The 24,773-nt window shown below is 40.3% G+C and overlaps 2 protein-coding genes across 2 annotated transcripts; both read right to left on the bottom strand.

Moving 5' to 3' along the window:
- Nucleotides 1-423: 423 nt before the first annotated feature.
- Nucleotides 424-7,581, bottom strand: LOC140239604 (monocarboxylate transporter 7-like). Its single transcript, XM_072319434.1, has 5 exons — nucleotides 7,573-7,581; nucleotides 6,343-6,586; nucleotides 4,613-4,753; nucleotides 994-2,151; nucleotides 424-440 (listed from the first exon to the last, which is right to left on the bottom strand). Exons 1-5 carry the CDS (start codon nucleotides 7,579-7,581, stop codon nucleotides 424-426), a joined length of 1,569 nt encoding a protein of 522 aa, XP_072175535.1.
- Nucleotides 7,582-18,056: 10,475 nt separating this feature from the next.
- LOC140239603 (uncharacterized) lies at nucleotides 18,057-20,894 on the bottom strand. The gene has a single exon (XM_072319433.1). It carries the CDS (start codon nucleotides 20,892-20,894, stop codon nucleotides 18,057-18,059), a length of 2,838 nt encoding a protein of 945 aa, XP_072175534.1.
- Nucleotides 20,895-24,773: the final 3,879 nt, after the last annotated feature.

The following is a 24,773-nucleotide window of genomic DNA, read 5'->3' as shown; positions in this document are numbered from 1 at the left end:
GAAAAGTGTGAACCAAGAAAACGGGCTCTGAAGTACATGGTCTATTTAAAGGGGATGGCTATAGTAACTGATCAGTGGGAATCAGTGGAAATGCTGGGGGATGATTGTTGCAGTTCTTGTGGGAATCATTTAAGAGTACATTATATATCTATTGTTGTGTGAAAATTATTTGCTTCAGAACGGTCTCATATTCAAGTAGTGTGCAGTTTAATACCCCGTCACTGTACAGGCATGCTAACCTGGAAACATTAAACTGCACATTACTTGAATCTGAGACCATTCTGAAGCAAATAATTTTCACACAACAATAGATATATAATGTACTCTTAAATGACTCCCACAAGGATTGGAACAATCATCCCCCAGCATTCCCACTGATTCCCATTGATCAGTTACTAGCCATCCTCTTTAAGCACTTAATCTCTAGTAAGCGGTGCTACCTGTGCGATGAATGGGACAAAGAAAAAACACGATGTAAACCACCATATGAACAACAATGAAGGGATTGTCAGATTAAGCTGAAATTGAGCATGCTCTATCAACACATTCTGTTCATGATCAATGCCAATTTTCTAAGCAGTTGCATTATACTTTCAAAGGTTATCAGAGTTGAAGGGGGAGAGTGTGCAAAGGGTTTGATTACACTGGATCACAGTAGATCACACTAGATCACACTAGATTAGATTACACTACTTTACCAAATAAGGGGTTGTAGAAAAATGCTAAAAAGCCACTTTCCCATTCATTTTATGATCCCAAACTGAAGAATTTGGTAGAAGAGAAGCTCTTTCAGAAAATGTGGAAAACTCAAAATTGACCTGGTCGACATGTTTCACCTTTTTTGAGTCCTCACGTAAAGTCAAGGGGTGCGACTTTTTGTTGGTTTTGTGATGCACGGTCACATGTACATACTTAGGAGAATTGCAGCGTTTAGCAAGTTCTGCACCATGTACTTTCCTTTGTATTTTACATCCATAATCAATAATGCCTTACCGAATAGGACCCCACTAATTGGTGCTCCAATGCCAACCGCGAAAAAAGCCAGAGCAACCGAAGATTCATACTGATGCGTTCCCAAAAGTTCTTTTAATACGATAAAAAGGCCGGACACCATAGCACCGTAGCAAAGTCCGCATATGAAAAAGACAACGGCGAGAGACCACAGCGATGTTGCCAGAGCGTTGATAAACATGGCGCCAGTTAGAATGACGCATGCAGTGAGATACAGGATCTCCACGCGCACGTTCTTGCGCGAGGTGAGAATTGCGAAGCCCAGTCGACCAAGAGCATCTCCGATGGCTTCTGTCAAAGAGACATACACGGAAAGGCCTCCCAACCCTTTGGCTACGGCGTTAGGGATGATGAACAGAGTGAGGGCGTTGTAAGTTGTGCCAAATAGAATCATCCCGATGAATGCAATTGTAAAAGAGGGGAATTCATCCTTGAATACCTGAAAGTGGAAAAAGCGAGCTGCACGCCCAAGGCAGCTGACTGCGCTTGATATTATTTCTTGGCGCCTTTCAGATGCCTTTGTCTTTGTGGATTCTGCGCGGCGAGCGTAATCCTTCGTTGTTTTAGAACTGTCATCAACAGATGGGCAAACTTCATCATCTTCTTTGACGAGTACAGTTCCTGGAGTGGAGCATGGTTGAACAGTTTTCCTTCGTGTTGAAATTTGTCCAGAACTCTCAGATACCCAGATCGCGTTTTTTCTTGGTTTTCTTGCTCCGTCGTCGATCATGCTCTCCTCAATTTGTTCGTCGTCTTCGTAACCAGGATTAGCGTTTCCAGCAGAAGCATCGTCTCTGCTTCCCGAAGTGCTTGGAAGTTCCTGCAGATTGATCACGTCCACTGAAGTGCCATCTGTAGTTGTTTGGCCATTTTCAACGCCGCCTTCTCTTTTGCATATCTGCCCCGACCGTGGTCGAAGCAGAGCACCAAAGGACACTGAATGGAAATTAACTGCCCCAAGAAGCAAGAGGGCGCCCCTCCAACCGTAAGCCTCGTACAGCTTCTCCATCAACACCGGCAGGACCAACACGCCAATCGCACCGCCCGTCACGTTTATCCCAGCAGCAACCTCGAATAAATCCGGAAAGTACATTGCTGGGACTGAGTTTGAAATCACGATGACACTGCAAAAACCTAAACCTGCAAGCAAGCAAGAAAACAGTGAAATCATATATCATATGTTTCTGGCGTTTTTTTTTTTTTTTTCATTTTCATTATTCTCTTTAAACACACGGATAACACTAGATTGATATTACTTACTCTATACCCACATGTTTCTTGTAGTTAGAGTTTGTCTTCAAGACATTTATTTTTAAAAATGATAAGTTTCATTGCGTTCTATATTCAGACGTAATGTTTTAGAATGTCCACATTGCAATAATTCAAAGCAGAAGTTGTTGGTTCCATTGTGGTCGTCCTACGAGCTCGACATCCACGAGTCATACAGCTCGCGAGCTAGACATTGAATTTAGAAAAGGTTCTTCAGTCATTTACACCCACGAGCTAAATACAATGTATCAACAAGTCCATGAGATCGACACTAGGCACAAAAGGCTCATGAACTCGACACTTCAAACGTTACTCCCAGGCATGTGTTGTTGAGGTCGTGGATTTTTCTTTTCTCCTATATAGATGTCGAGTCCGTGGGTCTTGTTTGAGGCTTCTAGCTCGTAGGCGGTACAGTTTAATTCTTGAGTTGTATGGTTTGTGGGTTTTAAGACTCAGAGGTTGCGCTTGTTTTGTTTTTTTTTCATAGGAAAGAGGTGGCAGTTGACAAAGCCTTGAAAAGATGATAACATGTATGTCATATCACATATATTAAATTATATATCTAAATCATATGTAGTATATATAACGCTACTTCCAGCTATAAGGGCAAATGCGGAATAAACGTTAGTTTGGGGAATTTCGATAAAAAGCATGAAATATTCAGAAAGAATGCAAATATTGCCCTTTTGAAAAATCAAGCATTTATAATGGGCTCGATGCAAAATTGAACTGACAAGAGCAAAAAAAAAAAAAAAAAAAAAAAACATCTTATGGCACTAAATTCTGTATGTTTTTTTTTTTTTTTGTTTTTAGAAAAAGCAGATATACCTAAATTCCCCCTATGACCCGGTTTCTATGCACATCGAATATATACACCCATTTTTTTTTTTTTGCATCCCTGCCAATTTCCCCTAAATTCTATCAATGGTACAGTGCTCGATCTATATATACTACGCCATCTGTGCCCTGTAACTGTTGAGTAGTCCTGAGGCCCCAGATCAATGATAAGGCTTTGAAAATCATTGTCATAACCTTGAGGGGAATCAAAAATTTCCCCTTTGGAATGAATTCCCCTTTAGATACCTTGTTTCAAACGTATATTCCACTATGGACGCTTTTATACTAATGTACATGTATGTTTATACTTGTATATATATATATATATATATATATATATATATATATATATATATATATATATATATATACATATATATATATACTGCGTAGTCCATTGCTCATAATACTATGATGAGCAATCCAAAATCACAGAGGTGCAGTTTAGATAATTCTTGATTTACTGTCTCTCCTTATTCGAATTTCTCGCGTCCTGCTTAGCGCTTTTTGTAAATTTGTCATTCAATGGGCAAAATTCAACATGCTCAAGGGAGAAAAAAATGACTAGAGATTTCTGCCAAATTGCTTTATCTAAAGTTATCAACTATTTTGTAGCGTACAATGTACTTAAATAATATATATATATATATATATATATATATATATATATATATATGAAGAGTTTGTTTGCAAAAACCGATAAGTCCATTTTTGAAAATTTTGAAGTTATGGTCAAAAGAAGCAAAAATTTTCTTATTATTCTCTTTATTCTTCTTGACCTTTAATCGCAAATATCTCCATTTGGCAAATATGGACTTATCGGTTTTTGCAAACAAACTCTTCATATATACATATTGTATATATATGTGTGTGTGTTTGTGTGTCTGTGTGTGTGTCTTTGTGTGTGTGTTCAGTGTGATCGCCCAGCTCAACTCCCCCCCCCCCCCAAAAAAAAAGTCGCAGATAAGGAATCTCTGTAATGCAACAAAATGCGTCATTTGGTTTGACCCACTCGAATTTCGAAAGTTTGTCCAACCTCGCAGTGTTATCTTTTCTCTACTTGCTGTCAAAATTTGATAGCTTAAAAACCCACTTTCAAAAAATTTTAGAAAAATTGAGATGTTGGACAGTTTTCTGGACCATTTTGTTTGTTTGTTTGTTTGTTTGTTTTTTGACAGGCGCTTTTTTTCCGGGGAAAGAGTAGATCTTAATTTACAATTCTGCACAGCACACCTGAGTGATCCTAATATCTTGTTTTTTCTCCCTGTTCTCTGAAATTGCATCTTTTAACTCTTCCTTATTTCAGTCACTTTTTGAGTGGGTTTGGTGGACCAGTCTTAACGTGTTATATATCGTTTTAAAGCTTCAAAAGAGCATACTCTTTTAAAGTTGTAGAAAAGTTGAAATTCATTTTAGAATTCTTTTTGTGGGTTATTACATGGGCGATCGTATATGCAATAAATCCTAATCCTAATATTATCTCTGCTTCACATACCGTAAAGAGAGAACGTTGCGGCAAAGTGACCTCCATTCTGAGCGAAAGACGACAGTACCAATCCAAGCGATGACAGAGTCCCACCGAACATGACCAGCTGTCGTGGACTGAACTTCCGCAAGAGAGGAGTGATGAATATTGCTGCAGGTTGATAGTAAGACATGCCAGCAATAGATGAACACAACCTCCGTCATTTTAGAAGCTATCCTTCTTGAGGATGGTGTAGATTTTATTTTTAAAGATTCATATTTATGATTTTCCCGTAATCCCTTCTTAGCCATGGTACGGCCGTATGTGTACTGGTATGATGATTATGTATTTATTATTTCTCCTTGTCGCATAAGATCTGTGGCGTCGTATAATAAAGAACTTGATGAAACTGAATGAAAACTTTTAGTCCAGTGATGAACAATATGTAATTGTTGTTTTAGCGTCTTGTTTTTCTAACTTCGTTTGTTTTTCTGGGATGATTTGGTATCTTTCTCCTCCTGTTTTCTCCATCCCTCTAAACAATGCATTTTCAAAGGAAGGAAAATATCACAACTAACAATCAAGCAATATGAGTGTTATCTCGAAAGCTATACAGTTAGGTATGCTTGCAAGCGGCTCGTTAAACTGGAATCAAAGAGCAGTAAAGCATGCACACTATATTCTGATGGGATCCTTTGGGATTTAGCACCTTTTAGAACAAAACTAATTTTTACCGCCTGATTTCTCCATTTTCTAACAAAATTCTGAGTACTTCACAGAGCGTATTGTAATGGATTACTAAAAATAATTATATGCATTTCCGTTACTGAAAAAAGAAAATCAAATTGAATGGAAAATATATTAAGTACCTTTTTGAAAAGGGACTCTTCATAACGTTTGAAAAATGATGGCAAAGGATGTTGCAGGATGCCAGATTTGTTACTGTCTTAGCCGCTTTATTGTTTGTAAACTTATTTTTTAACAAAACAATGGGAATTCAAAGATTGAGTATTTGCTACCGACGACCAGGGAAAGCAGTAGATGACAAATTCAAATCCCACTGATTTGGCGGGGAAGGGGGGGGGGGTGACATGTTTGGTTTATATATCGGCAGCTTTGATTTTTCAAAATTTTGAGGCTCTCCTCCCCCCTTAAAAAAGTCTGCTGCAGCAAGGAACTACGTACTTCGAAGATCTTATCTTAGCTTTCTTTTTTGTCTGAATAACTTTGTCTATTTGTCATGATGACTTGGAAGGGGGAAAAAATCATCAACCTGTAATAATCCAATGAGAAAACAGGGGCAAATATATTGCACTTATCATTTTCCATTATCAAGAGGAGATAATATGGACTTTTCATTAAAAAAAATGACATTTGTTGAATTCTCTTCGTGTTTTATCTGTATCGTTTTCCGTGCGTGACGTCACGAACTGTCGTAGACCTCTCATCCAACCATGACACTGACGTCACCAAAACTTTAAATATCCATAGCATTTGAATTGACTGTCCGATTTTCCTTCAAACTTTACTTTTGCGTTCTACTAATATTCCCACTTTTACTCAGTCCATCTGTGTTAAAGAGTTTCCAGTTCCCTTCAAGTTCTGTTTCGATAACAAATTTTCACCAAGTTTTCACCTTCTGTCTTTTTGGTTTCTTTTATTTCAATGTATGATAATCATCTCGAATATGAGGTGGCTTTACACTCTTCACTCTTGTTTGACAAGGCGGTCAGTGCAAATTAAGTGGACCACTCTCTTACCCATAGAAAACATGAGACCAGCGGACACGGATATAACCGTTCCCGTAAACGCTGTTGAGATGCGCAGCTCTGCGGTGGAATCGTTGATGATGACGCCAATGGCCCTCACGTTCCCAAGTTCGAGGAATGCGTTGAAACTAGCGCTGAGTAATATGATCCATCTCCTAACACCTTTACTTAAGCAGGAACTGCGCTGAGACTCCTCTCTTCTTCGCCTCGCCGCCATCTTGTTACCCTTTTTACCCTAAAAGACAAGGAAGGGGAGGAGAGAATTACAGGTGTGAAACTATCTATTATCATTCCACAAGAACCGTCTATTTGTATCATTGTTTGAGTCACAGAGCTGCTGTCTGCAGCTTTTAAATTGCCGTTCTGAAATTATTTCAAATAATTAATCTCAAGCGTAGAATAGGAATGTTGTGTTGTTTTCGTTGTTCATTCATTGATGAACATATTGTTATCATCATGAAATAAAGGGCCGCTGTAGCTAACGTGACTAAAATGTATGATGTGTCTCGATAACAGAAACTTTTATATATACTTTTTCACACTCTTAGATGGAAAAACAACAAATCTCAAACTGTCTTTGTGTATAGACATTGCTCTTGGCGAAATCAGGAAAAGATGCCTTCTCTTTTTTTCCTATTTCAAAAGTTGGAGATACACAGGCTCACTTTAGTCGTCATTTACTTTCAGCAAAATACTAATTGTTGCCATTTGGCGATCCATACGGCATTCAGGGAGCCAATAGGTTCATATGAATTTTGTGATTTGATAATCTAAATGTAATTTAATCTAATTTCATTTCTTTGTTTGTCCAAATTATGTATAAAAATGACATGGAAAACTGGTTTTGTCACACATTCATAACCACATATTGATAACAGATAAACAGCAAATTACATTACATATAACATCAAATGAATACTCCAAAAAATGGAACTAAACGTACATCAAAATGAAATAAAATCAAATGAACCCACGAGCTATCAAGACACCAAGTAAACCAAGCCCATGAGCTTGACACTCTAGGCACATGTGGCCTATGAGCTCTACATTATAGATAGATAAGGGCCATGTTCGATATCACTCCCGATAAGTAGAGATTAAAGCATTTATTATTATAATGTATTCATTCAAGATGAAGAACTATATATCGATACAGAAACCAACAGCGCGTACATAGAAGTAACCGTGCACTACGATGTCATCAGTCTTTTTGAGACTTACGTTCTCCATGACGTTTTGATGAACTGTAATTAACGAATTAAAACTGGCAAAAGAAAAAATGGAAAATAAAAAAAGAACATAGGTGAAGTTAAGATGACTATGGGTAATTTCAAATATCATGATCTCACTTCTTACATCTTTTTTTTTTATCAGACATTTTTTTTCAAAGATTTATACTTTGTTGTCTTACAAGCTTTGCTTTTTAGTCAAACACTGTTTTCCGTCGTTATGATTACTTACTTCTTTATTCTTTTATTACCAGGACACTGTGCATTGTTTCTTTTTTCATAACATCACTCGTGCACGCATATACCTCATCAAAATGTCATAATATTGCATTCGAAAAAAAATTGCCCTTACCAGATGAATGAAAGACAAGTCGACAACTTGTATTGCTTTGAATCATGTTTTTTTTTTTCTTTTTTTTTAATGATGGAAAGAAGCAAACTATTCAAACGAATTACATACCGCATTTTATAAATGAGCTAATTCCAAACAGTCAGGCAAACAGAATAGAGAGAGAGAGAGAGACAGACAGACAGAGAAAGACAGACAGACAGACAGACATACAGAGAGACCAGCAGACAGACAGTTAGACAGACAGAGGCGGAGAGAAGTAGAGAAGGTGTTAAGTGAGTGACCTTTATAAACACGTTGTGCCACAATTTGCATTTGTAGACAACATTATTTACGCTGGTTTCTGATATGAAAACAGAGGCGACTCTAACACCGAGTTGATTATCATGGAAATACAAAGGATGATTGACCATAAACAATGGAAAAAGAACACAGAGCAAGCTGATTGATTCGACCGAGGAGAGTGTGTACTCCAGGCTGCCAATTGTTTCCTTTCATTTTCATTTGGTTGCATTTTCCACAAAACATTATTTGAATGCCATATACCGTTATTGATTACGGCAAATGGTGAATAAAGCGCGGGGGTGGGTGACGAAGCAATACTATGCTCACCAGTGCAGTAATCTATTTCATTTCACGAGGGACGTGTAAACAGTATTGGCAACAGCCCGGACAATACAGTTTGTACAGGCAGGTGGGAAATCAACTTCCCTGGTTTGTGTGCAATGCCAAACACACTGAGAGAATGCTGCGGATAGCTATATACCGCGCGCCATTTTCTATTGCTGATCAGTCACTGTTTGGATAATACATTTTCGCATTTTTTCTTTGTTACCAACCGTTTGACGCTGATACTTTACACGCTAAAATAAAGTTCATGTTACGTTGAAAATGGCAGAGAAATCTGTCGGCCCACATGAACGCAGCTTGAAAACGCACAGACACGTGATTAGTCCTAATCACACACCCCATGAAAACAATAATAGATATGAATAAGAAGAAATCATAAAAACAATTTTTAAATACGAGATTGACAAGTGCACGGAACGGTTTCGATGAAATTTCATTGTCGTTAGAATGTGTAGCCAAAATGATGACATCAGAACTGATAGAACTGATCGAGAGATATGGAATCATTTTTTTTTTTTCTCGGTAGGCCCTATACTATATACCAAGACCAGGCATTAAAATGGTTAGCGGGTATAATAAAACTATGTTTATAGGTGTAATATTTCAGAGAATGGCAAATGTCGTTCTAACCCTGACAGGGTATAAATGAAAACTAGTGACAGTTTTAATTGTAATCGAAAGTATCATGCGAAGCATTAGCATCAGATATTGCTTTTCAATGTTTAAATTGCCATGTTGAACCTCAGTGTACACAGTAGAATACCGTCGGTGATTTTGGTTTGAGGCGAGGTCTTGGGACTATAACAGCTCAGAGTTTGAGGATGCCGGATGTGTTTGTGTGTGTGAAGTGTTTGTCTTTCAGACACTACGATGGACATTCTACTAATATTCGATATGACAAGTGATCACAATAATTGTGCAATAAATAATACCCTTCCCCGATGAAAAATAAAAAAAAGAGCGATATTTGGAAGTCTTACCTTCTCTTGCGTGTTGCGCTAACGAATACCTGGTATGACAGAAAATAGCACATGCAGTGTGGTTTTGCACAGTCACTCGGGGCAATCTACTGACGTGATATCATAATCCTTATGATATGGAATATGATCGGTCATGCAAGCCCCTACGGGAGCGGAAGGTGGAGTGTATTCCAAACCGTGTGCGAATAATCGGTGTTCAGAGTGGTCCGCCTCAACTCCAACTGGGACCCATGCGAGAAGACCAGCTAGTGCAATTAGAATATGGGCATCGAGCCATCTTCTCTTATAGAAAAATGATCTGTCGGGTACGGGGTTGTGTGTGTATGTGTGTTCGTATGTTTCAGATTTTGAGATCTGTCGTGGAAGAGAGAGCAAACTCGATCTGACGAAAGACCATTAGATTACTTCAAATGGGCTGCGATATTGTGCGTGCACCAGCCTGAACCGAGACGACAGCCCTTTTATTTGCGACTACTCGTGCAATCGCTGGTAACATAATGGCACTTGAAGTCTAATATTGCTTTTACGAATTATGGTATACTCCATAAAAGTCGCAATGATAAGCAAACATAATTTCTTTTCTGACATTTCCAGTCATCTATGTGTATTTGTACGTGTTTGTAAGTTTGTAGGTGAGGCAGAACTCAACAAAAAATCGTACGTTTGTTTGTTTGTTGATAATAATAATGATAATAACAATAATATTAGTAGTAGTAGTAGTAATAATAATAATGATAATAATAAATAGATAAATAAAACATAATTGCAATTATATGGCGTTTTATACGGGTGTTTCTAAGCGCACTGGTGTTATTTATAAAAAAATAGAAAACACAATAATATAAGGATAATGCAATTGTTGTTTTTTAAGTATTACGTAAGTTCTTGAGTCAACTTGATATAGCGATTATTTGATTTCAAATTCTTCATTCAAATTCTTTCTCGATCCGTCGAATCTCTTTTAATGTCAATGAAATCGAAAAATTCACTTTTTCTAGCATTATGAAAGAGCACTTGATTAACCGCTTTCAGAAAGCAGGGGGAATAATTGCTACCCTTAACATATGTAAGTATCAAGTTGATGGAATTTGTAATTTTCATGAAAAATGAATTTTTCTGGAATTTTCTTTATATTTTCTTTATATTGTTTTTATATTGTTGTCCACTCATACGTCATAACCTCTAGTGGTCTCCTCATCCAGCGGTTCCAAAATCAAAACTTTAAAAATTCATAACTTTTCCATCGATAGTCCGATTTTCTTCAAACTTTCACGAATGTGTTCTACTAATGTTGCTGCTTTCGCTCAATCCACATTGCTCTTTGGGTTTTAATTGGAGTCCTTGGAGGCAGTAAAATTTGGGTTTCTTCTCTTTTTCACACTGTTGGATGGGATTTGCTATCTTCGCAGATTAGACAGTTTCAAGCAGCCCTCTACAAATACCTGTAGTAGTATTTATATAACGCCTGAAGAAATCCCTGTCATTTGATTGCTTGTTTGACATTGATCATTAGGCCCATTTCACTATGACGTCATCACCCGTGCAATTGCGGCTCCATTTACCGTGCAATTTTGGATCGATACGATTTACTCCATTGCACGCTCGCTGAGAGCGGTATACTACGCGTGGTAAACGCTTGCGTAAAGCGCTCAGTGAGCACTCTCGCGATCTCAGATTCTCTTTTGTTTCTAAATTGATAAAACATCAAATGACAAGGATCTATTTTAGGCGTTATATAAAACAAATAATAAATGTTTTCCATCCGTGCAATGGACAGAATATTTCATTCGGTGGAAGATGAAATGTTAGATGTTGAGAAATTACGGTTCTAATTTGCACCCTGGAGGGTGCATATCGTTGTAACACCAGCGGCTCCATTTAGGGTTCTATTTTTGGGGGTGCTTATTTAGCACCCTATATTTAACACCATATATGGTGCATATTTGCACCCCTCCATTGGGTTCCCTTTCTGCTCCCAATAGGGTTCATATCGTTGTAACACCAGCGGCTCCATTTAGGGTTCTATTTTTGGGGGTGCTTATTTAGCACCCTATATTTAACACCATATATGGTGCATATTTGAACCCCTCCATTGGGTTCCCTTTCTGCACCCCATAGGGTGAACAAAAATTCAGGTGCAAATTTGCACCCTTTCTGCTTCATATCGTTGTAACACCAGCGGCTCCATTTAGGGTTCTATTTTTTTTTTGGGGGGTTCTTATTTAGCACCCTATATTCAACACCCTATAAGGTGCAAATATGGACCTCTATTATACAAATGATGCACAGGATAGAGTGTGTTAGTGAAGGTGCGGCGCGCTCGAGAGTATTGACAATGGTGCGACATGCACGAGGCGCAGCCGAGTGCATGTTTGCAACCGTTGTCAATACTCGAGAGCTCGCCGCACCTTCACTAACGCCACGAAATAATCCTGTGCATCATTTGTTTTATAAAATGGGTCGAAAACTAACAGCATTATTCACGTACCTTTGTGGGTCAATACCAGTCAGCTACATGTAGCACTCGCTCAAAAGTCAGATGTCCGAAGATGTTCGTCCCAAACATTTACGCACGTCGCACTCGGAAATCCCGCACATAAGTACTGTACGTACGTGTAAGAGTATACGTACGCCACGTACTGTTATGCACAAGAAAGGCCGCCGGCTGTTGTGGCAGCCCGCGGCCCGAACTAGAAGTTGTTTACAGGATTGACAGCGCGTATAGTAGCGCGTGACGCACTTGTAACAACTGATTGAGTGCGCACCACTAGTGTAAACATTGTGACGTACGTCAGGCCAGGGAGGTGGAAGAGAGACTCTTCTTAGAGTGCATGCCTGAAGAAATTAATGCACGCGCACGTGACTCATTTCAGCGCTTCCAATTGGCTACATTCTTGAACCCATTTTATAAACAGGGTTCCCCTTCTGCACCTCATACCTGCACCCATTATGGTTCATATTGTTATTGTTGTAATTTTGCACCCTATGGGGTGATAAAGTCACTGCAATATAGGATGCAATACAATTTGCATACGTCTCTATATAGGGTTACCTTTCTGAACCCATATGGTGAAAATTATAACTTTTTTTAAAACCAAAATAATTATATACTGGATGCCTTCACTGACTTCACAAACAATTACCTAAGGTAACACTGCGAACATGAAGCAAAATAGCATGCATAGATTTACACACAGTTTCTCAGTCAATTAAACCACAATCTTTCGAAAACTGAAGTCAGAGACTTCAATTCAACAACAAATAGAACATAAACATGATGAATACAGTGCATACTTACATATAAATTATTATCATTTTAATATATGTCTCATGGAACAGGGACAAGTTAACAGCGATTTTCTTTTTCATGGTTTACTTTAAAGTGAACGTCATATATACATTGTATTTCTACAAATTCTAATACGAGATGCATATTGTGTCATAAAAAGGGCAATGTCAATCAAAAATGTATGAAATTTGGTCAGTACATTGAATAAGAAAAAAATATTCGTTCTTTCCATCTTTACTTTTTCTTCTTTTAAAGGAAGTTACCACATTGACAAAAAGCACTAATTCTTTTTATTTAAAAAATCCCTGAAGCTTGTGCAGAGTAATAGTAATCTATGTGACAAATATCTTTCACATGCATTATCCTTCTACTTCTAGAATGGATCATAGATATGTACCTTGAATTTACCGGTACATCTTAAGGTAATCAAAAGCACCTTTATGACGCTCTTAGACATTAACAGCGATATGTCAACTCTGATTTCTCGTACACAAGTTATTGCCAAAAGATTTATGATCATGCATGAGAAATACCTTAAGTGTTGATGTTACAGTCTCACAACTCGTCCAATCATTTTAACACTTAATTTTCACCAAACCTTACACAAATATATCAGCACTTTATACAACCTACTTAAAGAAAGCTCAAAATTATAATCAGAGTTTAATAGAGGGCAAGTCCACTTTCATATAGACCTACATGTGAATTGAGTGAATGCGCAGCAATAAGCCAGTCCGGAGATAGCTCATGTGCACATAGGTACAAATGACCTTTCATTTTTCTCAGTTGGTTAGGCACTTCACTCAATTCAAAGTGACATAATGCAGCAGCTTGCCCATCATAGCCATTCATGGAACTCATATTCAAACAAAGAATGAACCTAACCAGTGTAGATGAAGTGACCAGTATGGTTCGTCAATCAACACTTAGGGAATCATCTATTTTGTTAAGTGCTGTTTTGAATATGTTAACAAACTTTTTTTGTGTGTTAACATTGCCAAACACCAGGCTTGCTGTCAAGTGGATGTACTGGCAGGCACCATTTATAAGGATTCCACGAATAATCCTAGCATTACAGATGCTTATCTCAGTGAAATTAAAAAACCAACCTGTCTCTCGGTACAAATAACCCTTTTCTGCACATGCTCAAACTGGTACCCCGAACTGGCTTATACTATCTGAACACATCAGTTAAAAAATTGAAAAGCGGACATTCAGTTCAAAAGTTAATAATCTTTAAATAATTTGTGCAGTCGCAGCAGAGTGAAAAGAGTACTACAGTTTATGATGTCACATGCGTAGAACAATTCAAGGAAAACCTAAAGAGAATTTCACTTTTTTTTTTCTTTTAGGAAAAACATGCACATTTCCTCGACAAGTCACTGACGTATGTAAGGGCAATGAAAATAGTTTCTGCCTTCTTAAAGAGTGAAGTCAAATGTTCTTTTATATGCAAAAAAAAAAAAAGAAGTAAATATGATATTATGTTGAGTTTTCTCAGGTTTTGGAACAAACTCTATTTTTCAGTCCTTATATACATAAAGGGTTTGTGAGAAAATCATGCTTTTGTCAAGTGTCACAAAGCTACTCCACTTATGACATTGCATTGCCAGAGATTGCCCAAAATTGACATATATTGTGTGGCTGTCTACTACAAAAAACAGCAGGCGACTTATTTTTTTTTTCCCTACTTAAGCAACCAATTCAAAGTGTGCATGTGTTGTTGAAGCACTGAGGCTATTAATGGTGAAGAAATATCTAAAATATGAACAATACAAACTAACCCCATCTAGTATGAAATATAATGGAAAGCATACTTTGAGTATTTCATATCCATTAGCAGATTCATATTTTCATCCATAATCCACCCTCCCCCCCCCCCAAAAAAAAAAAAAAAAAAAGATAAACGTGAATAGAAGTCAAGTTCTATTTATGTCGTGTTTAAATTTGTAATTTGCAAGTTCGTTCTCTTGTATTTTTCACTATTCTTTAGAGTATTTTTGTAAATATTCAAGGCCAGTGCATTCTAAGAAAGGGAATAACCTGACAACAGTTTAGAAGACAGAATAAATAGTCATCGTTATCTATGAAATTAGACATTTTCACATATATTTTGCACAAAAAAAAAATGCTAATCTTCATTTCATGGAGTGGCTTCATGCTCACCCTCGGCTAAAAACAGGGAGGTGATTACTTTCTGGATTAAAATGGAAAGATGTTTCTAGAGCCGTGGTGTTTAGCAATTCTAATGGGGGGGGGGGGGGGGAATTCAATGTGACCCGTCTCAAATTTTATATGGTTTAAACATACGTGACATATAGGAGTCTCATTATTATGCCTCCGCCCTAAATGGTGCCGGAGGCATATGTTTGGTTGCCTGTCTGTCTCCCGGTCTGTACGGATGTATCTACGGAAAAATTGATGGGCTTTCATCAAACCTGGTTCAGGGATACTACATGATGCTGATGATCTTATTGGCTTTTGGACTATATCTGCTAAAAGTCAAAGAAAATTTGAAAATAACTTCTTTGCTACTTCTCTAGTCAGGGAAATCGGTGTACTCGTTTGTACTGGTTGGTTGGCCCATTCAGTTGGGTACAGCAAGGTTTCCTCCTCTGCTTTCACAGGAAAGCCGACTCCCTACTTCTTGCTCTCGTAGTCAAGGTATATCTGCTCCTCTGCTTCAGCAACCTGCAGCTTGGTCTTCATAGCTAATCTCATCTTACGCTGCATAAGTCGAAACTCCTCGAGCTCTAGTTTTTGATGCGTTTCTGTAGCAGCTGCTTCAGTAATAGTAATAGTATGCCCTTCTGGCCATCACTCTCAGAAGAACTGGCATGGCTTCCACACTGACTCAACGAGGAACCAGGATTGACATCCTGAACATCTTCCATCTCCAGCTCTGGCATCCTATATGGCTCACCAGTCTCTCGAGGTTGACCTGTATCACTCATCCTGAAGACCATTATTGAACTTGATGCATAGTGAACTCGATGATAAATAATCAATCACACACAGGTCCCTTTGGCCCAGTATGAGACCAAGCTAACACCATGCATCAGCATGGATCAGCAAGGTTCAACCTGTAAGTGAATAAAATAAAGTTCAGCATACAATCAATATTGGAATATCTACCTGCTAAAGCATGGGATCAAGTAGTTGTACTTCTGAAGTGATTTACCGTTTACATACCTTGTTTGTGTGACTGTCGATTTACCGTTTACATACCTTGTTTGTGTGACTTATTTTATGTCATGTCTAGCACATGCAACTTCTCCAGTGGATATTATCTAAATTCACATATTGTGGCTGCCTCACTTAACACGAGTTGCTAAGTGAGGAGTTTCGGTCGAGTTTGAAGAACGATAGCACTCCAACAGAATTTATTCCAAACAGAGAGATATGAATTTGCGAAAACGAATTTATTGGAATCCAAATCTCCCATGTAGAAGTAGAGTAGATAAAATACTGCAAGAAGAATAGAACAAATAAAGCGAACATTTAGTATGCTAATCAACGAAAAATATTACAAGGAAAACGAATTCATAACAGCGACTAAGTGCGTGTGATATTAAAGAAAAGTGCTTAAAAATAACTCTCATTATACTAAGGTCAACAGATGTGCGTTCACTGAACATAACAGATATAAAACCAAATCAAACCCACATGTACATATCCGAATAGTGAAATGTAGATTATTTCTTAAGCCTTAAATATTACTGAGCATCACAATTCATAAAATGATAAAACAAGTACAGCTCTATCTGTTTTACTAGACTGTTAATCTATACATTGTAAATACACACATGCGAACATATTATTCCAACAATGAATATGACCTTTAGACTATCATTTGAGTTACTAAAATCAGAGAAATAAAGGGAAACAGCATTACAGAAAGTAACTAGCAATAACATGAAAATCTTAACTTTTGTAATGAACTCAGAGTTGATTAGAAATTAAGCATAGTTATTCAGCCTACAATGTACATTAATCTTATACTTGTAAAAACTGATTTCAATTATAACTCTGAGCAAGAAAGCTTCCAAGAATTGAGTTCAGAAATGCTAGAATAGTTTTGGTTATTGAAATTACTAAATACAAATCACCTTATACTGAAATAAAGAACTATTCTTACCAATTGGAGGCTTTGAACTGTTGAACTGGTTTTGGAACGAAGGAACGAACTTCGAAGATACGAGACACGAGATACGAGGTACTAGATATGAGATGCTTTCTCAACGATGATCGAACATGATACTGACTAGTTTGGCTTTCTTGCTGGCTTTCTAAGCCCAAGATGTTGCAAAAGCTAACTTAGTTCCCACGCCAAGGCTACCAGCAGAAGTTGGGTTCAAACAATAGGGGACTACACAATTTGAAAGGGGCCTTTGTTGTGTGCTTGGGAGGTTAAGTTTATGACTAAGATAGGGCCCAAGCGTCCAACTCCTATACATAATAGAGGCTGGACAGGCACAGAAATTAACAATAGTGGCTGTGGGGGCAGTGCTGCAAGCTTCATATCAAACGCCAAGTTGCAGGTATACAGGTGTATGTAAGATACATGTGTAAGTAACTGTATACCAGCTATGCACAAAAATGTCACCATGAGTTATATCACAGTACACAAGTTGCATTCAGAATACTTCTGAGAAATATATACACAAAAAATAGCGATGAAATGGAATGAGAACTCTTATATCTGTTCACTGCATACTGCTGCAGTGACATGGCTCCTTTAACTGCTAACAGGCAGTTACCCAGAAGAAATTTTAACGAACCAGTCATAAATTCAATAAAAATTCAAAAAATGTATAAGTGATCAGACATATAATAACATCCAAAATTGAAATGTCAAGTACAGATATTGAAATGGTAATTACATTGTATCTGCATTAACAATTAATGATGAAAGCAAAGAAGGAAATAAAGAGGGAAGAGAAGAAAGAGAATGAGGACAAAATAGAAAATAGGACAAAGTTTCCTCCTGATATATTATCATCTATACAATATAGATGGACAATAACTAACGATATTCACTATTAACGATTCGAGCAAAGGCAAGAAATATAGAGTGAGAGAAGATTGAAACAAAGATATAAAGAAAGGATTATTTAGGATAGAGTGAAACGAGAAACAGAGACACAAAGCAAAATACATGATTTTGTTCGATTAAATCAAAATTTACTATGTTGGCTCCTTGATGGGGAATCCTATGGTCTTCCCTTTTACTGGGACTCATCTGGCGACAGGAGAAGGACCAACTTGTGAACAGGCCTCTCCATCCTGATGGGCTGCTTGTGGCGTTTGCCTCGGCCGTCCAGCGATGAATCTGCCAGCACGAGTTGCACCTTGCGAATGAGACCGTCGTCGCTGGGGTATACCTCCGACACTCTCCCTAGCGGCCACTGCCCACGATTATCATCTGCCTCTTTGCAGATGACGATGTCGCCGACTCGAAGGTTTTTCTTTGGACGAGTCCACTTCTGGCGGGTTTGCAAGTCAGTCAGGTACTCTTTTCTCCACCTCGTCCAGAACTCGTTGGTGAGATGTTGCACTCGACGCCACCATTTCCTAGCATACAAGTCCGCTCTTTGGAACTTGCCTTGTGGAGGGAGGACTACTTTTGCCTTCATGGTCAAGAGGTGGTTGGGCGTCAGTGGTTCTGGAGCATCAAGCGAGTTCAGGTTCTGTGTTGTGAGAGGCCTTGAATTGACGATTGACTCTGCTTCAGAAAGGAATGTTCTGAAAGCCTCATCATCCTGCTGTTTTCCCGCAGACATTATCAGGGGTTCAAGAGCACGACGAACTGTTTGTATCTGGCGTTCCCACACACCGCCCATATGCGATGCATGGGGTGGATTCATTTTGAAGGGAATCCAGTCTGTGCCATTCTCTGTGAGATAGTGACGAATTTTGTCCTGATCCATCTGTTTTAGAGCTTCTCGCAGCTCGTTTCTCGCACCTACGAATGCAGTTCCTCTGTCCGATCGAATTTGTCGTACTGGGCCACGACGATTTACGAATCTGCGAAGACAGTTGATGAAGGAACTGGTGTCGAGACTGTTAGTAGATTCTAGATGAACAGATCTGGAAGCCATGCAGGTGAACAGCGCTACGTACCGCTTTACTGTGCTTCGTTTCTCCGTGATGGAAAATGGCCCAAAGTAGTCGACAGCACAGTATGTGAAGGGGGGAGCCTGTTCAAATCTGTCTTCAGGCAGGTCTGCCATCTTCTGTTTCTCCAGTGGTCCGCGAAGTCGCTTGCAGGTAACACACTTGGATACGATGGACGAGACTGCAGACGAACCACCTATCACCCAGTAGCCTGCCTGTCGAAGTTGGTTGTGAGTTGCTCCTCTGCCCATGTAATTGACTTCTCCGTGGTGATGACGAATTAGGAGAGTTGTCAAATGAGCATCTTTTGGAACGATGACGGGGTGTCTCACATAGTCTGGGATGTTCGCTCGACGGATGCGACCTCCTACTCTGACGATTCCTTTGTCATCTACAAAGGGGTCCAGTCGATATAACGAGCTTGTGGACTTGATGTCATCATTTCTCCTTTTTGCAGTCTGCCTATCACTGTCATCACGTATGTTGAGGTCAGTGAGGACTCGAAGCTCTCGATCAAAGTGCTCCCTCTGGACACAGCGAAGAAGTTCAGTTTCAGCTTCTTGGAGATCTGCCACGGTCAGAGTTATTCGTGAGACTGGTCGTGTCACTGTCGGGGATTTCTTCAGCTTGACTTCTCTCATTTGTAGACGATGCTTGAACCTCAGGCATATGGCTACTGCTCGCTTGGCCCGATACCAGCTAGAAAGATGCGACAGTCGATTTGCATCAAGGTTGCTGCAGGCTTGTGCCCTCGTCGAGAAGCTGGTCGATTTTTTCACCTCTGGATCAGTCTCTTCTACCGTGAGTTGAAGATGCACAGGGGGAAGAAATTTTCCTTTCTCATGTAGGAAGGATGGACCTGCTAGCCAAGTACTACTATCCACCAGCTCCCTTGCTGTAAGACCACGAGAAGCATCATCTGCAGGGTTCGATGAGGTGTCTACGTAGTGCCATGATGCGGGGTCAGACTCATTGCGTATTTGCTGGACGCGATTTGCCACGTAGACATGAAATCTCCTGGACTCGTTACTAATGTACCCCAACACAATCTTGCTGTCAGTCCAGAAGTATTCGCGAACATCTGGGTATGTGAGTTCATTGCGGAGGAATGCACTCATCTTTGCCGAGATGACAGCAGCAGCTAGTTCGAGTCTTGGGATGGTTTGTTGCTTGAGAGGAGTCACTCTAGACTTTGCAATGACGAGGGAGCATGATACATCATCATTTTCATCAACGAGACGAAGGTATGTACACTGACCATACCCATTCTGGCTTGCATCTGAGAAATGAAACTCAGCATGCTTCACTGATCCAAAGGTGGGAGGCTTGTAGCAGCGAGGAAGCTGGAAGTTTTCGAGTTCACTTATCTCCATCCTCCATTTTTCCCGCTGTGGTCGAATGTCATCAGGAATTGGACTATCCCAGTCGAGTTTGAGCCGGCATAAGCTCTGCAAGATTTGCTTACCCCTCAGTGTCACTGGGCTGGCGAGGCCATTAGGATCGTAGATCGAACAGACGGTTGACAGGATCCCTCTTCTAGTGAAAGGACGATCACGAAGCTCGAGACGAAACTGGAGGCTGTCATTCTCCACGCACCACACTACACCAAGAGCGCGTTCTAGAGGGAGGAGATCCACAGCGAGGTCGAGGTCTGCCACACACTTAGCCCTGTCATCTGTTGCGAATTGTTCGAGCACTTCCTTTCTGTTTGACATGATCTTATGTAGTTTTAGTCCTGCTTTAGAACAGATACCCTGTGCTGACTTCAAGAGTGACACTGCATCTTCAATGGTGGGGACAGACTTTAGGCCATCGTCGACGTAGAACTCCTTTCTGATGTAGTCGGCCGCATCTTTTCCGAATTCTTTCTCACCATCGTCTGCTGCCCTCTTGAGGCCGAAGTTTGCACAACCTGGCGAGCTCGCAGCCCCGAAAAGATGCACCTTCATGCGGTATTCCACCACGTCTTTGCTAGGATTTCCATCTTCCCACCACAGGAAGCGAAGAAGGTCACGGTCTTTCTCTGCAACAAAGAATTGGTGAAACATACTTCTGATGTCCGCCATGACAGCAATGTTCTCCTCCCGGAAGCGACAGAGAATTCCAAGAAGTCCATTTGTGAGGTCAGGGCCTTGAAGAAGATGATCGTTGAGGGAGACACCATCGCATTTGGCCGAACAATCGAACACGACGCGAATTTTGCCTGGTTTACGAGGGTGGTAAACTCCAGTGTGAGGAACATAGTTGATACCATAGTTGACTTCTGGTCTTCAACGGAAAGGGGTTCGCTGATGCCGTCATGCTGGAAGTCAGCCTCTAAAACTTTGAGGATTTTGTCATCAGTGAGAATCTCCTTTGCCTTGGTTGGGTATGCGAGATTCTGGTACAATCCAGCCGCGATTTTGTGACAACTAGCTGAATCTGTGTCAACAGGATCCTTGCAGATGCGACCCACAACTCCCCAACCGAGCAGAGATTTCAGGTCATATGGTTCCTCTTCTCCACCGGAGACGATATCCCGAGGTCGAATCGCACTAGGACAGTCGGTTCCGATGAGGAGAGAAACTTCGACATTCTGATCGTACGGCATCATTTCCTCCGCGACACGAACGAGGTGTGGCCATCTATTTGCGATATCTGCCTTAGGAATTTGCGACCTGGTGGCAGGAATGTCGCTCCGGGTGAAGGCAGTTGAACGCTTTACGATGTTTTCTTTTTTGTGGTCGAGAAGTTCCAGGTTGCGGACCTTGAAAGTTTCTGTGTCCGAGGTGTTGTGCAGCTTTGTAAGCCTGAGATTGGTTTTATGGCCCCGAAGATCAAGTTTTTTGAAAAGTTTTTCCGATACGAAACTAACGTTGGATTGATCTTCCAGAATTGCATATTCAAGGGACTCTTTTGTTGGATCACCAGCATGCCTCACCCAAACTGGCACAATCATAGAGTGGTCCTTCCCTTCGACGTTTTGCAGATGACACACTGAAGTGCACTTTGACGATGCTGCTCCTTCCTGTTTGGTATTCGGCTGCTTCTGCCAAGAATGAAAGCAGGTGAGGTGCCTTCCCTTGCAGACTGCACATGAGCGCTTAGCCTTGCATTGTTTGCTATGATGGTTTGAATGTAGCCCACACCCGAAGCATAGTTTTTCCTCGAAGAAGAATGCTCGGCGCTCTTCGAGGTGGATGTTTTTGAATCCCGAGCAATCTTCGATCAGATGATTTTCACTGCAAAACGGACATGCTTTGTTCTTTGTAGATTCCTGCGTTTGTTTGACCAAAGGCTTGGAACATTTTCCTTCAGTTGCAAAGGTACGGGCATTTTTTCCACTTGGCTTTGTATTGGCTAGCCGTGGCTGCTCCCAAACTGCTGCACTTAGCTCGGGGATGTTGGCTCTGTCTGCTGCTCTCCTCACGAACTCAGCAAAGGCGGAGAAAGGTGGGAATTCCTGTCGTCCATGCTTGTCCTTGAATCGTTCGATTTCATCCCTCCATTTATTTTCAAGATATGGAGGGAGTTTGTCAACAAGTTTGGCGTTTTCCTGAGGGAAGTCTAAAATTCCAAGGCTTTTCACGGATTCCTTTGCTGCGATGACTTTTGAGAGGCAATCTGCGAAATCTTGGAGGCCCGAGGCATCACGACTATGTATTTTCCCCAAGAATTCAGCTTGGAAATGAATGCTGAGCTCACGATTGTTGGATCGCCGTACCGTCTGGTCAGGCTTTCTTGCGCTTGTTGATATGCATCAGGGGATCCAATCAAAACAAAATGCTGCACGATTTCCTTTGGCTTTCCAGATACAGAGTTATGTAGTAGATTGAGCTTGGTCCCATTATCAATGGGTTTGCAGTCCACCACAGAATCAAAGGTGTTTATCCATAGAGGGTAGACAAGTGGATCCCCAGAGAAAATTGGAATGTCCACCTTTGGCAACTGGGTGGAGGCTAGCATTTGCTGATTTATGCGACCTTGTTGAAGAGATGTCTCAGCTAGTTGTAACATACACTTCTCCAGAGACGAGATGGTATTATGCCAGTCCGCTTGCTGTGAATCGGCTTTTGGCTGAGATGTTACTGGAGGCTGTCCGGCTTCTAACGTAGGAGGGGGTGTTCCTTGATTATCTTGCGAGTTAAAGAAGCGATCGATACATTCATCCTTGTCCTCCTTATCAAGCTCTTTGAAAACTGGATTGTCATCCTGTGCTGCTTCACTTTCACAGTCTTCCAACACAGCTTGTTCTGCCTCGATTTCGGCGAGCTCTCGTTTCTTTTGAAGATTTCTTAGCCGAGCTTCCGCTAACCTGGCTTCAGACTCCAGTCTAGCTTCCTCTTCGTCGAATGATAAGGAAGCCCGAAGAGCAGCCTGACGTCTGCGCAGATCCACAGAACTCGCTTTCGAAGATCGGCTGGCTCTGCTCCCACTGGTCTTGTGGCTGGCAACACTAACACTTGTTTCGTCTTTCACGGGATCCATGACGAAATTCCAGTTTAAACAGCGGTCGAAGTGATCAATTCGGTATCAACTTGTTCATTCTTAATTTGTCAATTGTATTTTATTGCGGCTGCCTCACTTAACACGAGTTGCTAAGTGAGGAGTTTTGGTCGAGTTCGAAGAACGATAGCACTCCAACAGAATTTATTCCAAACAGAGAGATATTAATTTGCGAAAACGAATTTATTGGAATCCTACTCTACTTCTACATGGGAGATTTGGATTCCAATAACTTCGTTTTCGCAAATTCATATCTCTCTGTTTGGAATAAATTCTGTTGGAGTGCTATCGTTCTTCGAACTCGACCGAAACTCGTCACTTAGCATCTCGTGTTAAGTGAGGCAGCCACACATATCGTGTATCATTGCTTATGCTCTGTGACTATGGCATTGCTAATTTATAACACACATTCTATTTTCATTGATAGACAACAAGGAGTCAAGACCAACCTAAATTTTCTGACTTCAATCTTCATACATGTCTTAAATTCTCCTAAATGAACCAGGAACACTATTTTTCTTCAATAGGCACATCATACATGCCTATATCGTTCTGTCAACTTCACAGAAACCAATATCCAAACTGAGCCTCAACTCGGCTCAAACGTAATAATTCCCATTAACGAAAATGATGCGACTATATCCGGTCACCTATTTACGTACGTACCTTGGTAACTGCGTCCAGCAGCCCCATACGCATACAGAGCTACCAAATCCCACGCATTCTGCGTGAGACTCAAGCATTTAGGGTCTGTCTCACGATCTCACGCATGGCACCCATTTTTCTCACGCATTGGGCAAAGTCTGCAACTTGGGCCTATAATAAGGAGCATAGCTCAAAAGATTAAAGTGACAGTTGCAACTGAGGGTATATTTCCCTTACGTCTTTCAAAATAAGTAAAAAATGGTCACTTAAGTATGCACCTGATCGCACCATTAAGAGCTAAATACTGAAAAAGCTCCCTACCGTGGGAGGCCACATAGGGAAAAAACCCTCCTACACCCTCGCTTGCGCGCACATTCGCGCGCCAAGATGCCGAGCGATGCCGAGTCATGAAAATGTCACTCATAAAAATTCTTTGAACTTGGCATCCCTGCGCATAGCGTAATTACGCTATGGGTATGGGGCTGCTGGTCGTAGTTAGTACCTTGGTAGAGGCTTTCCGTATCACCGTGCACTTTCATTGACTTATTCGCTGTGCTTTACTGTATGTATGATCGCACTTCTGACATGTTAGTACACATGTACCTCGATACAACTCTTTCGCATCACTCCATCGGTTTTCACCACTCAGCATTCTATGAGCATAATTCACACATATCATCATCGATTACTGTGAAATA

Source organism: Diadema setosum, chromosome 16 (genome assembly GCF_964275005.1).
Source record: "Diadema setosum chromosome 16, eeDiaSeto1, whole genome shotgun sequence".
Lineage (NCBI taxonomy): Eukaryota > Metazoa > Echinodermata > Echinoidea > Diadematoida > Diadematidae > Diadema > Diadema setosum.
Note: the sequence above shows the minus strand (reverse complement) of the source record. Positions and strands in the feature narration are given on the sequence as shown.